Genomic DNA, 17,514 nt, shown 5'->3' on the forward strand with positions numbered 1-17,514 from the left:
AAATATTAGCGTTTCATTTTAAAGCAGACTTTAGGAAGCCTTTTCCTTAAACTGCTCAGAGAAACACTATCTCAACTAAATGATTTGCTACAAGAAGTAATATTTTCATAATTCAGTTCAATAAAACTTTATTAAATATCTGTTCATTATTCTTGGTTTGTGTATATGAGAATAAAACCAAACTAAACCATATCTTCAAGGAGTTTTCTGACTGGGGCAGTTAAGCTGGGATTACTTAGCCTGGGTATAGCATTTTTTCCCTGAGCCTTTCTGGTCCCAGGTAATTAAATGTTTTTCTGTGGCTTCATTTTTTTCCTAGGAAGCTGCTATAAAAGAAGAAGATGATGATGTATCTGACAAAGGCAGTGACTCTGAGGAAGAAGAAACAAATAGGGACTCCCAAAGTGAAAAAGATGATGGAAGTGACAGAGACTCTGACAGAGAACAAGATGAAAAACAAAACAAAGATGATGAAGCAGTAAGCTTTTGTATTATGAGCTTATTAGATTTCTCAACTGTACTTCTGTTTTACTCTTGGCATAAAAAAAATCTATATCCTTTTAAGAGTATCGGTATATTAGCTGGTTTTTTACTTTATAATGAGGAATTCTTAGTCAAGGTCAGAAAGCAAGCTGGTCCATAGTCTGCTAATAGATCTTATTCTTCTCTCCTTAACTCCTTCTTTAAGTACTGTACCAGTGTTTACCAAAAAAAAAAAAAAAAGGTCTTCCGTCTAAACCATATGCCTTCTCTGCTCGTCCATGGAATGCAGGAACAAACTAGTGAAGTTTCCCAGATGACCAGAAAGTCCTATACCTTCAAATTTTCCTTAGTCTTTCTCCTAGACCTGATTTGGATTAGTAAGGGAAAAGCTGATACTACTTCTGAGAAGAGTAGAGGGATTGAATGGATGCCACATTGAAATGGCCCACCACAAATAATTTACAATAAATGTTCTCTACTGAGCACACTACTATTGTTTCAATATTAACAGTTCAGTTAAAACAAAAGTTAAGTGTGTATTGTGCGCAGACCAATGTGCAAGGAAATGGGAGAGTTGGAAAACTTAGGTACATGGGACTACATGTCTAGTTGGGTTATGTGACACAACTAAAATACAAAACTATGTGATAATTTTAATTATAGTGTTGTGTAGGATTTAAAGAAGAATTCATTACTCAAGGGATAAGGAATTTGTTAAGCAGGCAGGGCTAGTCATTTTAGGTCTAGCAAATAATATAAGCAAATGCTTATGCTTGAGGAAAGTCTGTCTTAGAGAGGGGATGGCAAACTTTAGCTTTTATAATTAAGTGCATGAAGGACAGTAGTATCAGAAAATAAGAAAAGTGTAGATAGTCTGCGTCAGAATTTTTATTTGGTGGGCATTTAGAGGATCCAGTTTAGGGTTTTGAACCAGAAGTGTGCCAATACTATATGTAATCATAAGATGACTAATGGATGGATCATATGAGAAAAACAGTACAGGCAGAGATAGTGGTTAGAAAGTCATTGCAGTCTTTGAGAAAGGAGGTTAGTCAGGGTAGAAGAGTGGGAAGAGTGCTAGACTTGTGATCAGAAAGAGATGAGAGCTAATGCTTGTCTCTTACTCTTGTCTAGGATCAGGGTGAGTCAGCCTCTTAGCCTCAGTTTCTCATTTGTAAAATGGGGGTGATAATCACAGCACCTTGGGAGGAGCAAATGAGATAATCCAGTTTAAGCTAATAAAGTTTTTACTACAATTAGGTTTTTGGGATAACCTGTATACGTAAATCATTTTGCAAACGTTAGAGTGATATATAAAAGTTAGCTATTTTCAAGGACTCTACTAGGGTCGTGGTAATGAATATAGGAACGGAGGAAGAAGTGGAGGGCATAGATTCAGGATGTATTTGATAGGATTTGATAACTGTTTGGAGTAGAGATAAGAGGCAAGTCAAAGATAACATTAACTTTTTCTACCTGAGGAGATTGTATAAATGATGTTACTATTGACAGATAATGGTGAAGTAAGAAGTTAAATGGATTTTGGATAGATTGAATTTTCAATATATCTAGAGCGCCCAGGTACAGTTGTCCAATAGGAAAGTGATATGGATCCTGGAGTCTCTAACAGAGTTCTGAGGAAGGGCCAGAAATAAAGATTTGGTAGTCATCCCGTTAGAATTCATAGTTAAAATTGTATGAGTGAGTAAGGTTACCAAAGAGGAGAATGTAGAGAGAAAATGGGATGAGGAGAGAATTTTGGGGAGGACTTCCTTGAGGCAATGGGAAGAAAAGTCATCAATGAAGGAAGCAGTGAAAAAATCTTTTGGAAGATTGAGAGGGCCACAGTAATCCATCCATCCTCCCTCCCTCCCTCCCTTCCTCCCTCCCTCCCTTCCTTCCTTCCTCCCTCCCTCCCTTCCTTCCTTCCTCCCTCCCTCCCTCCCTCTCTCCCTCCCTTCCTCCTTTCTTCCTTCCTTCCTCAAGAAAGTATTTATTTTGTTTTTTGGAAGCAAGGCAGTTGGGATTAAGTGACTTGCCCAAGGTCATATAACTATTAAGTGTCAAGTGTCTGAGGCAGGATTTGAACTCAGGCCCTCCTGACTCTAGGACTGGTGCTCTATTCACTTCATGGTGTATAGTGTCAGGTTGAAGAGGATGATGACTGGAAAAAGGTCATTAAATTTGGTTATTGTGAAGACACTGGTCTGAGATTAGTTTGGTTAGAATTCTGTGGACAGAAGCCAGACTGATTACAAGGGGTCAAGAAGGTAGATGGTATCAGAGTGGAAGTATTGGATGTAGGCTACCTTTTCAAGGTGTTTCACTATGGATGGTGGGGTGGAGAGGGTTGGGGGATGGTTGGGAAATAGAAAAATTGGAGGGTAACCATATGAGATAAAATGATCAAAGGAAGACTTTTTAGGATTGTGTAGACCCAAGCTTCTTTGTGGCATATGGGAAAGAGCCAGTGTAGAGAGAAAGATTGCAGTGCATAAGTGAAAGGGAATGAGAAGAGAGTTAAAGTCCTAGAAGCAAGAGGGGATGGGATCCAAGGACATAAGTAGAGGGATTATCCTTAGGATTGCTGGAATGCCTTCAATCTTCTCAGTAAAGTAGAGGTTAGGTCCTCTGTTGTGGGGGTGAGAGGTAGTCAGGGGCTTGAGAGAAATGATTTAGCTCTGGTACTATAGGGAATATCATAGAAATTTTTCCATCCTGATGCATTTCCTAGGTAATAATAAGAGCCCAGCTGTGAGGTTACACCTATAAATTTATGATGGTTGAAATCAGCTTGCTTTTTGTGATTTTGTCCATTACTAGCAGTAATGTAGTAGCAGAGAAATTGGCTGATAGAGGGTCCCAGGGTTGGGAATTAGCAGATTGGGAATGTTGGAAGGTTGGGGGTAGAGTTGAGTGAGGGTTGGGTGGGGACTATGACAGTGCTGGCAGTGGCAGAATGGGGGAGTCAGAGTTGTATGTATATGGAGACAAATGAAGCCATAACAGGGGAGACTAGAAAATTAGGAAAAGGTCAAATAACAGGTAAGGTCAATTGAGAGTGAGAAAGGGTAAGTTTAATGTGATGGAGGAAGACGACAGGTAGAAAAATAACCGTTATGGATTGGCAAGTGGAATTTACACATATAGAAACTTTGAGCTAGTACATTTCCATGGGATATTGAAGTCTAAGGTATACTGTGACTGTGCCTTGTGTGAGACTGCCTGGGGTGAAGAAAGGTGATTGTTGAGGTTGAAGAATGTTGTGGGCAGGAATTAGAGGGGTCATCTATGAATGTTACAATTAGTGAGCTTGAAAGTAGAAAGTGGGAGAAAGAGAAAGACCATGAATGTATAGCCATTTAGATTGGGTGAATGACCTGGAAATAGAGGATAGTCATATAAATGGTGAGAAGATTGTTTGTTGCATATACTTTGAAAGAGAAAAGATAATTGAGGGATATAAGAAGTTGGGAGCAAGGAGTATAATTATGCACAATATCTGTTACGTACTAATGTTGAGGTTTAAGGGTGAAGGGACAAGGGACAAGGGACCTCAAAATGGTGACAGGAAGGTCCTTCCTGAACGAATTCAATCCAAGTCTTCTTTCAGCCAAAGACAAGCTTTATTAGAACACCCGATGGGGGGGCGGGGCGGGAAGGAATGAGTCTAAAAATCCACCATATTGGCCAGACTCTTAAGGAATCTGAACATCTTAATGGAGGCAAGATGGATCTTATATACAAAAAACTGTGGGAACAGAGAAGGGGTCTCTATGGAATTGAGGAGTGGCAGTCTGTGGTGGGGCCAGGTGCAAACAATGAAAGGGCAGTTAATTAACTGGAAAAGACCAATTGCCCTAAGAGAATGCCAGGGACCTGGGCCTCCTGGGAAAGTCCAGGGCTTTTCCTTTTTGGTGTCCAAATCCCAAAGACATGATCTTTTTCTTTTCAGAGTTCAGATCTCATCCCCATTACCACCATGAAACTATAGTTAACTGCACAACTGAAATGTGGACACATAAAAATAGAAACAGCATTTTTTTTTCCTAGGATTTGCAAATGTGGGGTGGGGTTGTTGCTTTAATTCTTAGGAAGAGGTAAAGTATTATGTAGGCCTCTGAGTAGAATGACTTATTTAAGAGTGTGTTTTGTGTTAACCTCTTTGCCTGATTTAAAATTAAAATGATTTGTCATTTATTTGAATAGGAGTGGCAAGAATTACAGCAAAGTATACAGCGGAAAGAGAGAGCTCTGCTGGAAACCAAATCAAAGATAACACACCCTGTTTACAGTCTTTACTTTCCTGAGGTGAGTTGTATACCTAGATGGTAGGGTTTTTTTTCAAGACTTATGATTTTTTTTTTCCTTTTCTTCAGTATCTCACAGTTGTTTGTATGTTTTCTGTGCCTCATGCTAATGAATGTTGTCCTGATGAGTTCCGATATAGAGACCACAGTGATTGGTTTAAAAAGGGGTCAGCCTTTAAAAAGGCTTTTAAAAAGCCTTTTTGGGACTGGGATTATTAAGTGGATTATAAAAGGATGGAGGCCCATCCCTTTGAGACTGTTACCTATGAATGCCTTTTCTTGGTTTTTATTTTAATAGTGTGTTCCTAAATTCAATAGGAAAAATTTGTAAAGTGTTAAGGAACTTTTTTTGTTATTATATTCATGGATTAGTACCTTAGATCTAATAAATGGAGCTTGGCAGGGAGATGTTCTCTGTAGGATTTCTCAAATCGTTCCTATGCTTTTGACTCACAGGATTCAGATCCTGTCTTCACATGCCTTTTAGTGCCTTGGCCAAAATATGAGGGTAATCATTTCTCAGGTGAACTTCCTCTAAGAGATATGGAAAATTTAGGGATTAAATATTCTTAGTTTTGTTATGTGAATCTTATTTTGAAGCTGGCATATAGCCAAAATTCATTTAAAGTTAATGTATCAACAGTAGGATCAGGCTATCTAATATTTTAAAATTTAAATATTTATTTAGTTATGGAATATCCCCATGTATTCATGAAAGCATTGACCTCCATTAATGGATCCTCTTTGAACAAAATTCCTTTAGATGAAGTTGCTTTGGGAAGGACATCTTGCTCTGGTAGGGAGCAAATTTCTCAAATCTTTAAAGGGGGGATGGAATCTATGTCTTGAAACATCTCTTAGTTCTGTCTCTAGAAGTGATGTTTCTGGCAAAAATTTGACAATGGAATATACTCTTCCTGTACAAAATTAACATGTTAAGTTAATTTTGTGTTCTTGCTCCTTTAAGTGAAGTACAAAAAAAGTCTGTGCTAATTTACTATTACCCTGAGGGTTCTGTACATAAGAACTCAGGTATTTTTTTCTTGGTGATCTTCAGTTTTATATAGTAGTATAGTGTATGTTAATGTTAGGAAAACGATTACCTTAGTTTATGTTGTCATATGTCTTAGTAATATGGAATTTTAATATAAATAAAAATGGAGGCATCTTAAGGTGGTTTTTCTTTTGAAATGAGGTGATTACTTTGAAAGACTCCCAATTTTAGCCAGTTGTTGGCTCTTGCATAATAGAACTGTGATCTAGTAATAATTCTTGTGGTAATTTAAAAATAATAATCTTAATCTTTTTCTGAAAAATTACATTCATTTTTCAGCAAACATTTATTGAGTACTACTACTATATACAAAGCACAGTCTTCAGAGAACTTATATTGTAGTAGGGAATATAAACCAGGTGTAGGCATGACTGTCCTGCTAGGCACCTCTGCACAATGCTGTAACAGAAGTGCCTGTGTGGAATTGAGAGAAGAACATGTGTTTCCAATTAGGGGGAAGAATCAAGAATACTTAATGAAAGGTAGCATTTTTGCTGAGCTTTGAAGGTTGGGGAGGATTTAAACAGATACTGGTGGTGAGAGTGGGAGACCATTCCAGATACTTGAGTCCTTCTGGGTAGCTGAAGATTTGCACTATTAAACAGAAGACTTTAAAAACCAACACCACCAAAACACCTTTAATCATTTTAGAGGGAAAATCCTTATTGTTTTAAACAAGATGCTGAACTTTAAACTTTTCTTCATGATTGAAGTTCATTATGAACACCAGTTATTGAACAGTTTTATAACATATTGATTCCCTTAGAACCTCTTGAGCTTTATTCTGCTGTTCACTACTGTTCTTTAGGACACTTGACAAGAGCACTTTTCTTGTGTCTAATTATCCCACCCAGCTGTCAGCTGGGACTTCTTCCCGAAGTTTAGATACCTTCCTGTAGCAACTTCTTTTCCTCTGCTGTGGGTTAAAAAAAAAAAACAGCCAATTAAAAAACTTGTTAGATTGGTGTGTAGAGTAAGAGCAAGTATGTATGGTGGTGGTGAGCAGAACCTACCATGAATGTTCACTTTTCTTCATCCTGCTTTCTCTAGTCTTCTTTGTGCTTTTACTTATGATGATTATTCTTCCTGTAATAGATTTGTCACCTCCCCACTCAGCCTTTTGAAATACGCTAGTGCCATTTCCTCCTTGAAGCTTTTCTTGACTTCCTCATCTCAAAGTGATTTCTCCCTCAGTTTGGATTTTAAATCAGGTATGGGTTGGACTAGATGACTGAGGTCCCTTCCAACTCTGAAGTTCTCTAACTATGATTCTTGTAACACCTTTTCTTGATCAGTCCTCTGAACTTCTCCCTTGTATTAAAGTTATCTGTGTACTCTTTCTTCACCCCTCACTAGACAATATCAATCCCCCCCTTTCCTTCCCAGCAGCTAGTAGTGCCTTCCCTCCAAGATTATCTCCTGTCTACTTTGTACCTACTCATCTCTTGCATACCCTGTAATGTATGTGTTGTCTTTCCTACTATAACGTGAACCCCTTGAGAGCAGGCATTGTGTTTACCTTTTTTTGTATCTCAGTGCTCACTTAGCATAAGTGCTTAATAAATACTGTTTAATTGTTTACATATTTTTACTGCTCAGTCCTTTTGGCTTACTTTTTGGTTCTTGGTTCTCTGATAGGTGAGCTTTCCAGATAAGGGAACTGTATCTTTTGTACTTTTTCTAAGTATTTGTCAATCATCTGATTATGCTATAACTATTTCTGATATTAGACAGTTGTCCTTCTAAATTCCCCTAGTTAAATTGGTCTTAAAATTTTTTGTTGCGGCTTTTTGTTTTTTACACTGTAGTCCCTTTCTGATAGACCTTCCCACTTTCACCTGCCTCCATATGACCCTCCCTTTTAATGTAAAAGTTGTTGGTTTTTTTCCTAATGATATATAGGACTTTTCTTCTCTCCCTTTGCAGGAAAAACAAGAGTGGTGGTGGCTTTATATTGCAGATAGGAAGGAACAAACATTGATATCTATGCCATACCATGTGTGCACGTTAAAAGATATGGAAGAGGTAATTAATTGAATAATATTATTTAAGATTTTGTGACATATGTATGTATATAGTTGCACTGTACTTTTTCTTTCTGACTTTACAATTTTATTTTCCTTTCCTTTGCACAGTCCACCAAATAATTTTTTCTAAGAATATCTTTTGGTTTTTCCATGGAAGCAGAATCTTTTGCCTTCAGTTAGAATATGATAGATTATCAGAGTTTAATAGAGTGTCTTTTTAACATTTGCTTTTCAAGATTTTTGTAGTTTGGGTATTTTAATGCTAAAGAAAATATAATTTTATGTGTTTCTCCTTTTCAGTAATTATATTGTTTACATTTTATGGGGTTTTCCCCCCGCTAATCTGTTGCTCAATATTTAAACATTCTGTTTAAAAAATAAATGTTTTTCTCTCCTTTGAATTACTTAAGAATGGAATCTGAGAGAACAAACAAGAAATACTTGTGTAGTGACATTGTTATGTTTCACGTGATATACTTATCTTGACTAATGGACAATTGCGGCAAAAAATATTTTGTCTTTGGTTATTTAGGGATATAATTGCTTTCTACTGCCCCTATAGTCTTCCTTCTTATGTGTTATACTCCCTAGGAAAGGTGTTTGCCTTTTTATAGAGGAATAGGGAAAGAGAAGTAAAGCCTGGGGATGGTTTTGTTACTTCTCTAGTATCAATTCTTCTTTGAAAAACAGCTTTCTCTCATTTTTTGACTGAGTGGCAAGATAGTTAAAATGTTTCATTGTCGTTTTGTTTAATGTTCAAAATAGCGCCTTAGCTCATTGGCTATACCTTGCTAATACAAATATTTTTAACTTTGGTAAGTTTGAGAAAGGGACGTGTGTGTGTGTCTAGAATAAGGATCACGTACTGGTTTAAAGAATTAAGTTAGTCAAGGGGTGGCCAGGTGGCACAGTGAGTAAGAGCACCAGCCCCAGAGTTGGGATGACCTGGGATCGAATCTGGGCTCAGATACTTAGCACCGCACCCAGAAATAACTGGCCTTGTAACCTTGAGCAAGTTACTTAACCCCAATTGCATAAAAAAAAAAAAGAATTGTTAGTCATTTCTTATGGGCAACATAAGATTTTCCACTTTTTAATCTGTTCTGATCTTAGCAATAATAATAGCTAATATGTATATAGCTCTCACTATATACCTGCAACTGTGGATGCTTTATAATGATCTCATTTGATCCTCACAACTCTGGGAGGCAGGTGCTATTATTATCAGCATTTTACAGAAGAGGAAACTGAATCAAACAGGTTTATTGATTTAACCAGATTCACACAACTAAGTGTCTAAGGCTGGCTTTGAACTCATGTCTTCTTAACTCCAGTTCCCAGTACTCTGTCCTCTGTGTCATCTAGTAGCCTATATTCCTCATGAAGTAGACCTGGGTTAGACATAAAGAATTTGATTCAATAGACTCTTATTGCCTGGGGTCATAGGGCAGGAATAAAAGGGACCTTACAGATCATTTAGTGCACATTTTCTTTTTCACTCCTCCCCCCCCCCTTTTTTTTTTTAACAGACAAGAGAAATAAATTTTCTATCTGCCAGATTTTTACATTTTACACCAAAGGCTTTTTATCTTTCCACTTTAGTGTGTCTGTTCCAAATATCTCTTCTAATTACCTTCTTTCCTACTTCCCAAGCAAACTTATACCAATTACTTTTAACAATTTTCCGTTTGAGAGTTATTTGTAATAAGTGTGTCTTGGTTATCCAGAAACTGCTTTACATTAATGATGAGAGTTCTTTTATCTTTATTTTGGAATAGTGCCCTGATTAATATGTCTTTTACTTCCATGTATCATAGTTTGAAGGCATTTCTAAGGGTTCTTCCTAGTGCTTTAATTTGAATGAGATACACATAGTGTTGCTATGATGTTTGATGCCCAAAGCAAAGTGGTAATGGAAGATGTTAAACTCTTACCATCTTTCGCTTTTCCAGGAAACTTGAAATGATTAGAAATAGTAAAATAGCAAATCTTATTGTACCTTACTGATAACAAACATTGGTATACCATTAAGAACCTTACTAATTAAATAGCATGGCTGTAAAAAAGTGTACTTCTCCAGTTATTTGCCATTAGTTTTCCCATTCTGCATATAATCATGGAATTTGTTCCAGTTGTGTTGTATCATTTCTTCTTATATCAGTATACCATCAGAGGGTTGGGTTTTTTTTTTTTTGAGGGGGGGAAGACAGGCCAGTTGGGGTTAAGTGACTTGCCCTAAGTCACACAGTAAGTGTTAAGTGTCTGAGGCCAGATTTGAACTCAGGTCCTCCTGACTTCAGGGCCAGTACTCTATTCACTGTGCCACCTAGCCACCCCCAGAGGATTGTCTTCTATAAATCAGTATATTATTAATTTCAATATTCCCCTCTATAAGGACTTTCAAAGTATCATTGCCTTCTATAAACAGTAAGAGCATACCAGGGCTGTTTTCTTTGCTCTACTGAGACTGCCTGCTTGTTCCACAGAAATTCTTGGACCGCTTTGGTGACGAATAGTATAAAGGTCCACATCAAGGGTGCATAGGCATATCATCACAAATAATGAGGCTTTAAAACAACCAAAGCATCTTTTACATTATCATGGATGACTAGCAGGGAGGGTTATACTGGGTTCAACTGCTTTTGGAAACAGTAGCTTGCTTGCTGTTTCCAGACAGCTTAGGTCATTCCAGCGATGAGAGATTTTCATGGCCAAGAATTCATGTTAATTTCCAGTTTAACTTAGTTTCATTAATTTCTTAATCCTCCTTACTTTACTATGAGAGCTTATCGCTTTATATTACCTTTCCCCCTTGTTTTCTAAACTGTTAGTATTTTCTTTTCCTTCTTGAGTTCACCAGCACTGCCTTGCTTTGTTATACTCTACCTATCCTAAACAACGTACATTGTGTAAAACAGCACATCCTCAAATTCCATATTAAAATGGCACAATTTATAAACAATTGCAGTAGTCACAGAAAAAATACTCCACTAACTTTTAAAAATTAATCTTATAAAGAATAAATTAAGGGGCGGCCAGGTAGCACAGCGAGTAAGAGCACCGGCTCCAGTGTCGGGATGACCTGGATCAAAATCTGGGCTCGGATACTCAGCACCACACCCAGAAATAATAACTGGCCGTGTAACCTTGAGCAAGTTACTTAACCCTGATTGCTTTGTGAAAAAAAAAAAAAAGAATAAATTAAATAGTAGGAAATTAGACTTTTGAATTACATGTATTCATGATTTCTACATCTTTAAGAAAGTTATTGAAAAGTCTGATTCCATTGGTGACTTAACTAAGTTCATCAAATCACTGATTATGTATTTTGCTTCCTACCATAATGTTCTACAGTTCCAAGTACTCTGATTTCTTTTAAAATTTATTTTCAGCCAGCAATGGCATGGTCCTATGACATTTTAAAGTCTAAACATAGTAGTTAATCTTTTAAATATCCATTATTTCACATTCCCAATAAGCACATTACATACATTCAATATGTACCTGTATTATTCACATGGAATAAATCTTCTTGCCCATTTACAAGTTTTAAATTTCATAGTAATTGTGCTTTACCACAAAAAATAGTGTTATATTAAAAAAGGGGGAGGGGAGAGTATTTCCATCTTTACTAATAGTGATCAAATATGCTTCTACTGTTGATGTTCAGGACCATGGATGTTTTTAGTTAGAATAAACAAAACAATTTGGGATAACCTTTTTAAAAAGCCCCAGCTGCCTAAGTTAATTTCTTATATGTATGATATACGAGTGTGGAATTCAGATTGATTAGAATGGAAAAGCAAAATTCAGTTACATAAGGTTTTTAAATTATAACATTTGTTAAATTTTCTCTTTGACATATTGGCCCAGATAATTGTGTGATGGTCACACAAGATTTACACAAGTAATTTATAATAAAGCCCCAATATTTTAAACTTTATCTTTCTCTAATTATTAGAGTTGAACATTATAATAGTTACTCTGGCCAGAAGCAGAAGTGATATGCCAGTTTGCATTGTTGCAACCAAATCAATTTAATAAAAAATTTCCAGTTTTAAAGTATCCTTGTTTTTTCCCCACGTGAGCTTTTTGTTTTGCTTGCTTATATCTTAAATTGCTCTCTGCTATAGTTTTCATGTACATCAAAGCCTTTACTTTTGTTTTAAATTTTGAAATGAATAAAGCAACTGAATTTTACATTTACCAGTGCACTATTAAATAAATTTTATAGACCAAATTCACCTGGATATATTGATGTCACACATTAAAAAGCAGACATATATTGCTAAAATGGACTAAAAGGCAAGCTACTGATCCTAATTTAAAAGAAAACAGCCTGATAAAAGCAACCTTTTTTTTGTGGGACCAAATCACAAAAGGTAAAAATATGCTCAGACAACAATAGGATCCTTTCCCTTGACTTGGCAAAGATTTCTCTTTAAAGCCATCCTATAACTTGAACAGAAGGAACATCTAAGGACATTTTTACCTTTTTACTTTATTTTAAAATTCTGGTACAACCCTAAGGTTTTTGGAACCTTGTTTAGCAATATATAAATATTCAGTAATTTTAGGAAGCCATGAGAAGCTAGTTGTGATTACTCTGATACCATGACAGAACTATTTCTCTGTATGGCCACAATGATATATGGTGGAATAATTTACATAACAGAAGATCACTTTGCTTTCAAACTCCAGAAAGTAGTTAAAAGGCAGAGATTTACCTTAACCAAGATTATATGTAAGGGAGTCACTGCTCATTTTCTCTGACCCCTTTCTATTAACTCCTCTGTCCTTTTGGCTTGTGGCTTTCTTACGGTGTATGTTTCTAAATTGTTTGTTTAGTAAAAATTCATATTATCCTTTTTTATGTCCATTATCCAAATAAAATAGCTATTTTCTTATCCTTCAGAAAAGTCCCTACCTAACCTTGTCAGTGAGCTATTTAGAAGTGAAAAAAGGAGAAACGTCTCCATTCTCTTTACCAACTCAGCCAATATTGTAATTAACTTCCACACACTATGTATACCAAACAATACATTTTTCACAGACCTTTTAAAGTCTTGAATTCATATTCAAAATTCCTCTTAAATGAAAGCTATTATTTTGAAAATGCCAATATATAATTTGGATCCCTTGTAGCAATTTCTCTCTATTGCATTAAGAATCATTGGAATACAAATAAATGGTCTCTGCTTACCTGGGTTGATTTCTTTTTGGTTTATATATTATTTTGTATTGAGAGTCAATGAAGGGAGCATTGGACTTAATCAGGAAACACTTTCACATTCTGCGTCCGTCATTTGACTGTGTATCAGTGAACAAGTCATTTAACCTCTCTGCCTATTTCCTCAACTGTAAAATTGGATTTAATAATATGTGTAGTACCTACCTCAACAGTTGTTATGAAGCTCATGTGATCATGGATGTAAATACTTTATTTTGTAAACCTTAAAGCACTAGAGAAACAGCAACTGTTAGGCTTGATTTATGACTTGTAAGAGCCAAGGATCATTGCTCTGAAGTTGACAAATTTATCTTTTATCTTTCAGGTAGAACTGAAGTTCCCTGCTCCAGGAAAACCCGGAAATTATCAGTATACAGTGTATCTAAGATCAGATTCCTACATGGGTTTGGACCAGATTAAGCCATTGAAGGTAGGAATTAAATACCATTCAGTAAATATATTTCCTGTTTCTTGATTTGAATAATTATTTGATTAAGCTGTCTTTACTTTATAGAAGTAAATGATGGGACAGGAAAGAGTTCATCAGATGTTTTTATGTTCAGTATGTGTTATGGATTAGTGTGTTTTTAAGAGTAAAATACTTCTCTTAAGTTTAATATTAAGATTTGTAACAATTTGGAAGTTTGAATTGACAAGCCAACTGAAAATCCTCTGAAACAGCAATATGAAAGGACTTTGAGAAAAGTTAATGAAAACCTTAGGTTGTATTAACAGTAGTATAGTGACTAGAATAAGAATGATGTTGTACTTTGCACGGATCTGATCATACCTGGTGTGTTATGTTCAGTTCTGAGTGTCGCTTTTGCAAAGCAATAGTGACAAATTGGAGGATGTCCAGAGCAAAGTAACCAGAACAAAGTGAAAGTTCTCAAAGCCATGTCATAAGAGGAAGACCTTCAAGAATTGGGAATACTTAGTCTAGAGAAGAGAATACTTGGGAGGGAGGGGTGGGGTGGAGTTAGGTTTGGTGATGACAGTTGTCTAGATGGTCTAGAGAAGGCTAGAGGGGTGTCTTGTGAAAGAGTATTTAGCCTTACTCTGCTCCAAAGAATGAAACTAGGACCAGTGAGTTAAAATTATAAGGAGGTAAATTTTGTTCCAGTTTATATTTTTTTTTCTAAATTGTCCAAAAGTGAAATGGGATATAAAATGATTTCCTTTTGCTCAAATTTTTTGAGTAGAGGTTGGATGGTTACCTGAAGGTAATATTGTAGAAGGAATACCTGCTGGAGGGGGAGGTGGGACCTGAAGACAGATTAATCATACCTTTAGAAAAGTTCATTCCTCACTTTTGACCACTTCCTTATTTTATTACTCCATTGCAAAATTTCAGTTTTTTACACTAGGAATCACTAAGTCTTTTGTTTACCAATCACTAACGCGAGCTACTTTTGGTGACCTCATCTTAGGACTTTGAAATTCTGACGTTTCCTTTCTCTAATGAGGAACATAGCAACCCACTCATCTGAAGCACATGGCCACTAGGATTCATTTTATTGCTAGAGCTGCTCATTTGCTTCAGAAGTCATTCTAATTTACAATGCAAGTGATGACCTCTAAACTATTAGAAAGCATAGGACTGATTGGGTATTCAAAGGCAAAGAGGGGTGGGCAGTAAAGATCGTGCTTTGCCTCCCATTTGTGTGCCACGGGTATACGACACAGTATCTATAAAAAATGTATTTAAAAGGTACCGAAAAATAAATACAGTCTTTGTGTATCCTGGGGAAAGGGCATACAAAGTCTTCTTCAACCTTCTGATACACATCCAAGTTTAGACCATAGCTGAGATATGAAGGAAAATCAAATATTCAAAGCTGAGTGCTCTTTGGAGAAATGATGGTTTATGGTCATATTTATGGTGTATATTAGAGCTAAGATTGTAACTCAGGTCTCCTGACTTTCTGTTTGATCTGTGTAAGGAAGAAATGAAATAATATATATCAAGTGCTTTGTAAGCTATAAAATACTGTCTGTAAGCATCAGCTATCATTGTTATTAATGAAAATTATCATTTCAACACTGAAACTTTCTTTTGCAGTTGGAAGTTCATGAAGCTAAGCCGGTGCCAGAAAATCACCCACAGTGGGATACAGCAATAGAGGGAGATGAAGACCAGGAAGATAGTGAGGGCTTTGAAGATAGTTTTGAAGAAGAAGAAGAGGAAGAAGATGATGATGACTAAACAATACTCTGAACTGACTACACTATTTGCACACATTTGCAAACTTTTTGCTGTTATGATGGAACTGTACAATAAACCGGAAACACAGTGCAGAAGTGTTGTTGAGGAGAATTGTTTAGTTTCTTTGCCCAATATGAGTGCATTATGTAACTTGCCAGTGGAAGTCTAGCAATATTTTGCCATGGGTACAACCTGGAAGATGCTTGTGGCTTATTTAAGCCTCTTAACTGTGGGATGGTGCATTTATTTCAACAATATTAATAAATCTTTTTTATTATAACTGTCCAAAAGTGTGGGCTATGTATCGTCTGATCAGTCTATGGTCCCAATAAAAGAAAAAGAACCATGAAAAAAATCTCAATGAGTAACTTTCTGCAGTCAGCTTTATTTTTTAGAAAAATAAACATCTTTTAGGTATCATCTGCACAAGTTTTAATCTTGATAAACTGTTACTCATTTTCTCAGTATTTTTCACTGATATGAGAATGTTAACTCCATCAATAGCTTTAAATCTCTTGTTTTTACTTGTTCTGGTCATCAGTTTGTGTCCTGTCCTTAGGAAGCACATTCCACATAGCATAGAGGGCTACATTTTGGGATTTGCCTTTTCTTAATTGCCCAAGATACTCACACAAATTATAAAAAATTATTGACTATGTCATAAAATGCTCTTAATGGCTTAAAACATTTTTGAGCCTCTATTTCAGCAGATCAATGCAGGATCTAATTCTTTTGATAAGCTGTTTGTCTAAAAATGACTGTGGGACCATATGTTATCTGATGTTGGTGGCTTACATATAATTATACCTTTTGTCAAAGGTACAGTATAAAAGCTGAAAGACATTCTTAGCTTTTAATCTACCTGACTCTGTCAGAAACCTTTTAAGGAGAAAACAAAAACATGCAAAGGAGGCATCTTTTGTATTCATTTTGAACTCCTGTCAATAAACCAGATGTTTGATTCAGTTTGCATTTGTAATGGTGTTTATCTTTTTTACCCCTAGAAACAGTTTATACATAGGGGGAGTACATGCTTTTATTTTTCCACTTAAGGATTTGTTTACAACATTGTATAAAAATGCTGGAGTTACTGGTATTTCACTACAGTATAAGAAAAAATGGGTTGGTATTATCCTTCATCTATATCTCTGGTCTCCAGGCACAATACAACCTGTAAAGATAATAGCTTTTAGTGGTTATAGAATGTAGAAATTAATACAAATCAGCCACAGTGGTAAGATAAATATTTTTAGTACTAGATTTTGAGGAACCATAAATCTGCAATATTAAAAAGATTTGATTTTGACATTTTGTCATATAGGGAAATTATAATCCTGTCTTATTAAAAACATCTATAGGACAGAATACACTATTTCCGACCTTGTTTGCAACAGAAGTTTGCCACTTTACGTGCAAAATTACATTGATATTTTCTTTGTTTATTGCAGTAGTTGGAAATAAAATTTGAAAGTGACCTAAATATGAATTGGGGTGTTTTTTTGTTTTAAATTCAGACTAACATTTCATATCAAATTAGTAAAGAAAGAAAACTTTTTGTTTCTTTTTGCTTTTTTAATACTATTTGCAAACAATTTCTTGGCAATTGACAAGTTGTGTTGCCCTGAGTTTGCTTTGTATTGTATTTAATTCTCTAAAGTAGATGTACATAATTTTAGGATTAATTTTTCTCTACATTTAGAGTATACAATAGGCAACTGGTATTCAAGCTCATTTTTGGAAAAAGTTGGCCCTAAATTAAGAAATTGTTAGTGGCACACAGAATAATATGTAGGGTTTTTTTTAAAGCAGGCAAAATTAAATAGGTAGTTCGGGAAACCTGAGATATAATTAGTGACTTTTTATTTTTATTTTTTTTCTTTTGCCTTTTTGAAGGGCAATTGGGGTTAAGTAACTGGCCCAAGGTTACACGGCTAGTTTTTTTTTTTTCTGTGTGTGTTAAGTGTCTGAGGCTGGATCGAAATTCAGGTCCTCCTGACTCCAGGACTGGCACTTTACTCACTGCATCACCTAGCCGCCCCAATTAGTGACTTTTTAGAAGGAATTTCTCAAGTTGTTTCTCCAAAAAATCATGAACAAATATTAAAAAAATTTCTAGAGAGAATTGTTGAGAAAGATGCATTGTATTTCAAACATCTTTCTCCCTCTTTTCCTCCCTCCATATTAAAACGTTTTAAAAATTCACC

The 17,514-nt window shown here is 35.8% G+C and overlaps 1 protein-coding gene across 4 annotated transcripts in view; it reads left to right on the forward strand.

The window, feature by feature from the left end:
* Window positions 1–16,280, forward strand: part of SEC63 (SEC63 homolog, protein translocation regulator) — a 78,703-nt gene extending 62,423 nt beyond the window's left edge. For all 4 annotated transcript variants that reach the window (XM_069077103.1, XM_069077106.1, XM_069077105.1 and 1 more), the window contains 5 exons: window positions 320–478; window positions 4,693–4,794; window positions 7,774–7,872; window positions 13,430–13,534; window positions 15,167–16,280. In XM_069077103.1, the coding sequence (XP_068933204.1) occupies window positions 320–478; window positions 4,693–4,794; window positions 7,774–7,872; window positions 13,430–13,534; window positions 15,167–15,310 (609 nt within the window). In that variant the 3' untranslated portion in view covers window positions 15,311–16,280. The remainder of the gene's footprint in view (window positions 1–319; window positions 479–4,692; window positions 4,795–7,773; window positions 7,873–13,429; window positions 13,535–15,166) is intronic.
* Window positions 16,281–17,514: the final 1,234 nt, after the last annotated feature.

Source organism: Petaurus breviceps, unplaced genomic scaffold (assembly GCF_028583685.1).
Source record: "Petaurus breviceps papuanus isolate PSGF00001 unplaced genomic scaffold, PetGlider_PUasm1.0 90977, whole genome shotgun sequence".
Taxonomy (NCBI): Eukaryota; Metazoa; Chordata; class Mammalia; order Diprotodontia; family Petauridae; genus Petaurus; species Petaurus breviceps.